This window comes from Arachis ipaensis, chromosome B10 (genome assembly GCF_000816755.2).
Source record: "Arachis ipaensis cultivar K30076 chromosome B10, Araip1.1, whole genome shotgun sequence".
Classification (NCBI taxonomy): domain Eukaryota; kingdom Viridiplantae; phylum Streptophyta; class Magnoliopsida; order Fabales; family Fabaceae; genus Arachis; species Arachis ipaensis.
In genome coordinates, this window is record NC_029794.2 from 12,356,660 (window position 1) to 12,365,358 (window position 8,699).

The following is an 8,699-nucleotide window of genomic DNA, read 5'->3' on the forward strand; positions in this document are numbered from 1 at the left end:
TATTTATATAGTAAATAAAATAAATAATAAAATATAAAAATATAAATTGTGTCCATATTATCTATACCAATAAATAAAATATTTAAAAGATCCAAAGAGAAGTCATACGGTTCTATTATGACATAAGGACAATCATACAACATGCAATAAGTTCAGCTGCTCCATGTATTCAAACATTGGCTTTTTATATCTATCTTTAGTAATGAGAATGGATCAAGATTTAATGATCCTGAGCTTGATGTGCTATGATTGGTGTTCTACTCCAATATCAAAATCTTTGAGCAAACGATAAGAAGAAGCCATTGAATAACTGATAGAAAATGGATGTTCAATTATAAGGAAGATTTTGAACAGTGTAAATAGTATTAAGAGTAGTTAAATTATTTGAGTGAAGTGTGAAGCCATCTAAACCAATTTATAAAAAAAGATAGAATGTAAAGTAGCCATAATGAGGGTGTGAAAATACATAATATTGCCACCATAACTTTCATATATGAATTGCTAAAAAGGGCACTTATATCATCAAGTCCATTGAGCATGCTCTCTTTTATAACTTATACAAGTATAATTGAAGATGAGGTCCCGGACGAGACTACTCAAATATATGCCTAATAGTTTTCTTTGAGTAAAAGGTAAGTAAAGAATGGTGAAAATTATATCACAAAACGGGGTGGTGGCGCAGTTGGCTAGCGCGTAGGTCTCATAAACAATTTCAAAGAAACAAACAATAAAAAAGAAAAAAAGAAACTTTGATGCTTGTTGACCGTTTTTGTCCCTACACACCAAACCTTAAACGCTCTTCTTCTTCTTCTTCTTCTTCTTCGTTCTCTTTCTCTCTGGCTTCGTATATTTCACCATGAAGAACCCCTTTTTCAAAACAACCTTCTTATTCCTCTCAAGTTAAGCCATTCTTGGTGCTGCCAAACACGCCCTTAATTAATTAATGGGTTGCTTCCTTGCTTGTTTTGGTTCCTCCAAATCCAAACGCAGAAAACACACGCACAGTGTTCAAGTAAGCCTAGCCCTAAACTCATTCAGCTTTTCGTTTTCTACGTGTTTGACGAAATGACACTTTGAATTCCATTATTGTTTTGCTTGCTAAGACAGTTTCTTTTCTTTCTTTTTTGAATATAAAATATTTTATTTTAATATAGCAGCCGAAAATAGCTAAAGTGTAATCATATTTTGTTCTCCATTGTTGAGGATACCCTTTTGAATAATTGAATCACGTTACAAAAAACGATGCAGTTTCTTTTGTTTCCTTTTCTTTCTATTTTCAGATAGAAAATTTGATTTTTCAGCAAAACAGAGCTTAAGCCCTGCATCCTTCTTCCCCATAATTGATTATACCCATTTGGTTCATAAATTCAAAATTGGATCCGGAAAAAAAACCCCCAAAATCGGCAACAGTGTTTCTTCTTTTCTTTCCCTTTTCTAAATTTTCTTTCTCTGTAAAAACTTGATCTTTATTTTTTCCTGGCAGAAACATTGTTAAGTAATTTTCTTTTCTTTTCTTCGTGTGACTTAATTGAGTTTCCGATCTCGTTGCAGCGAAATGCTACAAGCAAGCCTGAGCAACCTAGAGTCTCTCTGGTTCAGGATCATTCCGATTATGGAGTTAGTGATCTCAGTGATGAAGATGAAGAATGTGATGAAATGGTTGAAGAGTTTGAAGAAGATAGGGTGAAAATCGATGTTGATCATGTGGTTACTGAAGGGGTTATGGAGAGTACAATCCAAAATTGTGAAAGTGATTTGAAGCCATTTGGGGTTAATCCCAATGCTAGAGATAGAAGTGCTTATGTTCATCCTGTGTTAAACCCTGTCGAGAATCTCACTCAGTGGAAATCAGTCAAGGCCAAGAGAACAGTATCATCACCATTGAAGCCTCAGAAAGAGAATTATGTTTCTCCCAATCATGAATCTCCAAGGATTGCTATTGCAGCTGCGGAACAAAGTGTTAAGGAAGTTTCTTTCCACTTGAATTCGAAAACTGACTCACCAAAGAAGCTGAGCCAGGAAATTTCAGTTGATGAAAGTGTTAAGGAAGTTTCTTTCCACTTGAATTCGAAAACTGACTCACCAAAGAAGCTGAGCCAGGAAATTTCAGTTGATGAAAGTGTTAAGGAAGTTTCTTTCCACTTGAATTCGAAAACTGACTCACCAAAGAAGCTGAGCCAGGAAATTTCAGTTGATGCTAGCCTCTCAAATTGGTTGGCTACTTCGTCAGAAACGAGCACACCTATGAACAAGGGTAGCTCAGTGTCCTTGAATTCAGTTACAACTCCTGAAAGAAGCACAGTCTCACAAGGTTCAAATTCTGTAATTAGCCATGATGATAGGCCTATTTTAGGTGCATTGACGTTGGAAGAAATCAAGCAATTTTCAGCTACTTCGTCACCAAGGAAGTCACCTAGTAGGAGTCCTGATGAGATGCCTATCATAGGCACTGTTGGGACCTACTGGAATTTTGCCGAAGAAGCCAGCACAGCATCATCCTTCAAAGGGATTCCCAACACAACAAGCAAGTATAGAGAGGTAACGATGAATTGAAATGTGAATTTTTCGCAACAAAGTAGGAACTTTGTGAGCTTGAATTCTGATGTTGGATTTCACTGGCTGTGTGCAGGATAAGAAAGTGAATTGGCACTCAACTCCATTTGAGACAAGGTTAGAGAAAGCTTTGAACAGAGGTGCTGCTACTAAGAGAAATGCATGCACTGGTTTGTGTGGTTTTTGGGGTGTGAATTGTCTAGGAATTCAATTTTTTTATTCTTATGAAATGATTCAGTGTGTGATGTTTACTTCTTCAATTTGCAGTTTGGGTAAATAATTAATACAATCATATATCTTATATCTACATTGTGTCTTCAGTTATTTTTCATCCTTTCATGGGAATTATTTAATGCTAAATACTTTATTATAAAAAGAATCTAATTATTACTGAATTAGAAATCAGATATAAGTTTCTCTCTCCTCCAATCTCCATGGTAACACTTAGTTATTTTGTCATTACACCTCACATATCCTAACATTATTCAAGACAAAGTGGTGGTGTAGAAAACCAGATGAGAGAAAAAAATTTACGTGGAAATGACACATTTTAATTAATTACAAACTTATAATTGACTCATGGGGCACAACATTTCTTGAGCCAATGGTTCCTTAGAACTATTATGCATCCATTAATACAAGTGTAGCTGATAAGTGATAGCAAATCTTCTTTCTATTTTCAATCTATGATATCTTCTCGTCAGCATGATCTTGCTTATTGGATCAAGTTGCATAGAAAGATAGCTTGATATTGTTGAAATAGATGTCATATTGAAGATATTTTCTGTGGTTATTTTCAGTGATAACAAGAAATCTTATCAATAATTGTGAAGTTTTTTAACTCAAGATATCATTAAGGTATTAAGGTTCAAGTATGTAATCAATGTGTAAAATTAAATAGATGGTAACAAAATAAAATTAAAAAGATAAAATAATAATAGAAGATAAGTGATAATCATATACAGCATAATATATTGCACAGATACCACAAGTACAGAACTAATATTCTTTTTATCTTTTGAGACCACATAACTATAGGTGTTCTCTTAAGAAGGGTGTGTAAATGTGTTTATGAGTTGAGATTTTGAAGAGAAAGGATGGGAAGTGAATGAATTGTTCAGTAAAGTGAAACTCTCAAGCCTTTCCATTCCCTTCCGTTTCCTTCAAAACCAGACTCACAAAGACGCCCGAAAGCAGTATTCTCCAGCAAAAAAAGAACAAGGAAATGGGAAGAAATAGAACATATCCCTGATTTTATCTCCACCATTACCTTAGCATTCTAACCCACATTGTACTAGAACTGGACCTGTTTTCTTGGGCAAGAACACATCAATTCTCACCCAAATCATTGAGAAAACCAATGCTAAAAGTATTGACCAGAGGACAACAATGGTAGGTGTTCTGTTCTGCCTTCCCATTAGACCTTTAAGGAAAGGATATAGATGAATAATGACCCAAAAAGAAAAGAAAAGCTTCCCAAACAAAGGTCCCCATGAGTTATATCCATTGTTAATGGCATCAGATATTCCGGCCACAATCCCAACCATGTTCAAGATAACAAGACTTCTTGGTGGTATCATAAGAGTTGTCCATTTGAAGAGATAGAGTTGATTGGATACACTGTTGTTATCTGTGGATTTTGCTCTGATTGTGAAGTTAGAGTGTACTCCACCAACTTTGAGGAGACCTTGGAACACGGCAAAGAGGTGCGAGGAGACGCTGCCGATCACCCAGAATTGCTCGTTGCGCCACCAGTCCTGAATGTTTACCCCACTCCACCGGAGCTCTAGCACGCACGTTAAGATCATGGAGGTGAACAGAGCCATTAGCCAAATGCTAGCAACATTTGTTAACTGCATTAAACAAAGCTTAGGTTAGAAGACAGGATTCTTATAGCAATATAGCTGAATTTAATTGGTTTGTATGTAATTAATAAAACTCTTTTGCACTATTAGTTATCATTTATCAACATTCACCTAGCATTGGTTTCTCTATTTTACATCATTTGAAAGTAATAGAGAATTAGAGCCTAAAAGAGTTGCCACATTCTAATATATATAACAAAGAACACTATGCAAGTTATTTAAATGTAGTAAGCTAATAACAATGAACTAACCGCGGGGACGATGAATTTTCCAGTCAGAAGACAGACGGCCGGAATCGTGCAGTACACCAAGAGAGGGATGGAAGTGAAAGGATAAACAATAGTATTAGTGTAAGCCAACCTCTGTAGCAATTTTAGTTTACCAGTATAACCATACCACAATGGGCAATAGCCACTAAAGAAAATCTCAGTTGAACCAAGAGCCCATTTCAGAACTTGGTGTAATCTATCAGATAGATTTATAGGAGCAGATCCTTTAAAAGCGTCTCTCTTTGGCATGCAGTACACTGATTTCCACCCTCTACAATGCATGTTAAATCCTGTTAAGATATCTTCTGTCACTGAGCCATAAAGCCACCCAATCTGCAATGCAATAAATGAAAAAGTGAAAAGATTACTTCATTTCTTATCAATCATAGGGAGAATTTCTATTTTAAGTATTTTCATCTGCTCAACGCAAGAAATAAATACTAAGTAGTTCTTTCTAATTAACTTATATTATTACCTCTTTGCCCCATTCAGTTTTCTCTTCATAACCACAGCTAATAACATGAATTGCTTCCTTAATCAGCAACTGTGTATTGGTCACTTTTGGAAGTCCACCATCTTCCATCAAAACAGAAGCAATCAAAACTGGTGACATTCCATATTGCTTCTCAAAGTTTTTCATTGAAATGAAGGATGTTTCCTCTTTCTCTTCAAACCCTTCAAGTCCTTCATCAATCTCTTCAAGATCAAATGTGGACCCAGAATCATCACCAGAACAGCAGCAGCAGCAGCATGAAGACTGGCTTGTCTTAGGCTTTTTATCAGATGGCGGTATATTGCCATATATTGCCTGCCTATTGAAAACACAACCAGTGCCAACATACACTGGGCCTTGAATCCCATCAAGTCCTTTCATCACGATCTATGATCAATACAATATTCAAGGAAAAATGTTATTGTAGTTGCAATTTGTTATAATCTGTTATAGTACTCTATTATATCTGTCAAGCATAAAAAAGAGTGAAATTTTTTAATAACTATTTCTAATATCAAGATAAAATCCATTAGTTTTTTTCCCCTAATAACACCCTTAGTTTACCCTGCAAAGATATATTAATGTGTTCTTTTTGTTTTTTGGTTGTTACTTTGAAACTGAAAGAGGGAGGACTTTAGAAGAATTTCCTTACATCATAGAACACGGTATTGCGATTAGCATATCAATCATTGTTATCGATGCCATCGAACCTTCTTGGAAATTGGACAAAACAAATCCTCTTTCCAAGCTGAGGATCCATTAAGAAGCACATAGCCTCCCTTATAGTCTTGCTATTATTGATATACTGGTCACAATCCAAGTTCAACACAAAAGGAGCATTGCTAAGAACAGCAGAAACTCGAACCTTTAGAGGAAACACAACAATGCAAGAGTTACAAACAAGTTTCAATATGATAGTATAAACAGGAATTCTGAATTGCAAAGTATAGAGTAAACTATAAATTTAGTCCTTAAAAGATTAAAATGCTGCCAATTAAGCCAAAAATTGGTGGTTTACTCGCACTCTATTCATAAAGTTGTAGCTACTTAATTACCAAAGCATTCATAGCACCAGCTTTCTCGTGGTGTCGATAGCCGGGGCGCTTCTCCCTCGAAACATACACAAGCCGTGGCAGTTGTTTGCCATCCATGTCCAGTGTACCAGCACTTCCCAAACACACCTGCAAAGGCAAGTCCATGTAACTTCTAGTTCTTGATTCGTTGAAATTATTGAGTTTTGAATAAAGTTTATAATTTAAGACTACTTATTGCAGGAGAATTGAAACATTTTTACTTTCTATGAGGAACACTTTTAGAGGAATCATCAAACACAAACCACTTTACTTCAAAACCAATTCTAAAGTTTAGTTCTATGTAGAATTAATTTTACAAAAAACAGAACCAAACACACTTAAATATTGATAGATTTTTACAATCACCAATGAAGAAAAGTGGAAATGAATAAATATCAAACAAGAAACAACAAAGAGAATGAGATTTTCTTCCAAACCTGAATCATCCCTGGATGATCTTCAGTGTTGTTCCCAGGCCAAGGTGTTCCATCTTTCATCACCCAACCCTCTTCTGGTTTCTTCTGAGCCTTTGAAATCAACACATTGATTCTCACCTTAAACTCTTCATACTCTCTCTGCAATCAAAGAATCCATTAGTCCAACATGAGTTCTAAACCAAATTAGAACAAAAAGAAACATTCATGGCTTTCTATATTGTTCTTTCACCTTCATCGCCCTGCGGTCCCTTACAAATGTAGGATGAACCTTGTCTTTCAAGTAATCAACCTTCTGAGAGAAATAGAATTCAGGTGCTCTTGGCTCAATGCTGTACTTATTCACAAAAGGGATCCAAATTCTTGCAAACTCTGAAGTTTCATACAAAGTATCATAGAGAAGCATTGAAGCACTGTAATCCGAGACATAGCAGTTAACCTTTTCTACTGGATAATCAACAGAAAGTACTGATAAGACAGTGTTTGCTGTTATGATTGGTGGTTCTTTAAAAGGGTCTGCAGTTGTCACAAAAACATCAACAGGGGATAGTTTGTTTTGCCTGCCTTCTTGCTCGAAGCGCAAGGACAAGCGCTCGAGGCTGGTTTTGCGTGTGATGGGGAACCATTTTGGTAGCTGATCAACTAGCCAGGACAATGCTAGCCATATTTCACAAATTACTGAGACCAACCAGAGTGGAAATGCATCATGGACTGGATTTAGGATCCGGAAGCGAAAAAAGAATGCCAGCACGACGAGGCGCATGACAATGACTATCCGGTATGGATTGATTAGGCTTGAAGGTACCGGCACTTTTCGCCACAATGGTTGCCTTGCTTCAGCCAAACTGCAGGGTACCAAAATGGCAAGTTTCAATTGTGATGAGATGTTTAAGTCTTAATTGATTTCTATTTTCATTTCTTGTTCTTATTCTAGTTATTCCTGTTATCTATTGTCATATGATTTTATGAAGTAAAAAGCGCGAAATCCTAAAAGCTGAAACCAATTAGATGGCTCTTTAGTTTCTTTTGCTATTATGTTTGGAATCTAAAGAAGGAAAAAGCATTCTCATATATGTTTATGAGTGATTCAATTCATTGATGGAGAATTTGAGAGAATACTTACATGTAATCTTCATCTTCTTGATCATTGCTTATTAGTCCTTTCTTTTCTTTTCTTTCTATGTGTTTCTCTGTATTTCTTAAGAAACCAATTTCTACTTCAGAATCCTTACTAGCAACTGCAGAACAATAAAATAACTCAGAAAAGTTTGCAAAAAATTGAAGATCAGAAAGCATCCCAGAAGGGAAAAGAGTAAAATCAATAGAAAAACATGCTTATTGCTTACCACTTCCAGCTAAAGAGAAAGCTTCAACATTGTGCTGCCACTGTTGCTGATTGTAGTCTGTATTTTCCTACAAAGACACAAAAGCCTTGGCCTCATTTTGAATGCTAAATATAAATACTATTCATAATCAAGCTGCTTAACCTTTTGATTTTTTTTTTAATCAAACTTTGGTTCAAGAGATGGTTATAGACTTATAGTGAATTCTAAATCATTCATATTCATTCAATATTAGACTAAAATCTTGAAAATTAATTCTATTTGATAACTAGTACGTCACGAAATCATACCAAAAATTCATTTTTTTAAAACATTTAAACTGATAGAAGTACGCACATAAATGGTTTGTCTGAATTTTAACCTTCTTTCTCTTTTTATTTGTCTTATGTTTGAAATTTTTCTTTTTTCGGATCAGCACAGATCAACATGGATCAAACTTTAGACTTTTTTATCATAAAAATTCTGATAGCATGTCATGATACTATTTGTCCCGAAAGTTTAAAAATAATTTCATAACAAAGAGTTGAATTTCTATGCAATCTCACTCTAAATTCAAATTCTCGGATACACACCAAGAATCTATGATATTTTTTTTTATTTATATGACAGCCCTTGCTTAAATATATTAATCAGTATAAAAGTATTTTACAGTGTATAGTGTATAGAAGT

The 8,699-nt window shown here is 35.1% G+C and overlaps 1 protein-coding gene and 1 pseudogene across 4 annotated transcripts in view; one reads left to right on the top strand and one right to left on the bottom strand.

Annotated features, from left to right (window-relative positions):
* Positions 1–2,898, top strand: part of LOC107624165 (protein JASON) — an 11,013-nt gene extending 8,115 nt beyond the window's left edge. The window contains exons 1-4 of one of the 4 annotated variants that reach the window (XM_021115081.1): positions 681–1,012; positions 1,552–2,100; positions 2,182–2,538; positions 2,630–2,898. In XM_021115081.1, coding sequence (XP_020970740.1) covers positions 944–1,012; positions 1,552–2,100; positions 2,182–2,538; positions 2,630–2,833 — 1,179 coding nt within the window. In that variant the 5' untranslated portion in view covers positions 681–943 and the 3' untranslated portion in view covers positions 2,834–2,898. Of the gene's footprint in view, positions 1–680; positions 1,013–1,551; positions 2,539–2,629 lie in introns of those variants that run through there. The other 3 variants (XM_021115080.1, XM_016326638.2, XM_021115082.1) reach the window with 3 other exon arrangements.
* Positions 3,499–8,147, bottom strand: LOC107620147 (annotated as a pseudogene).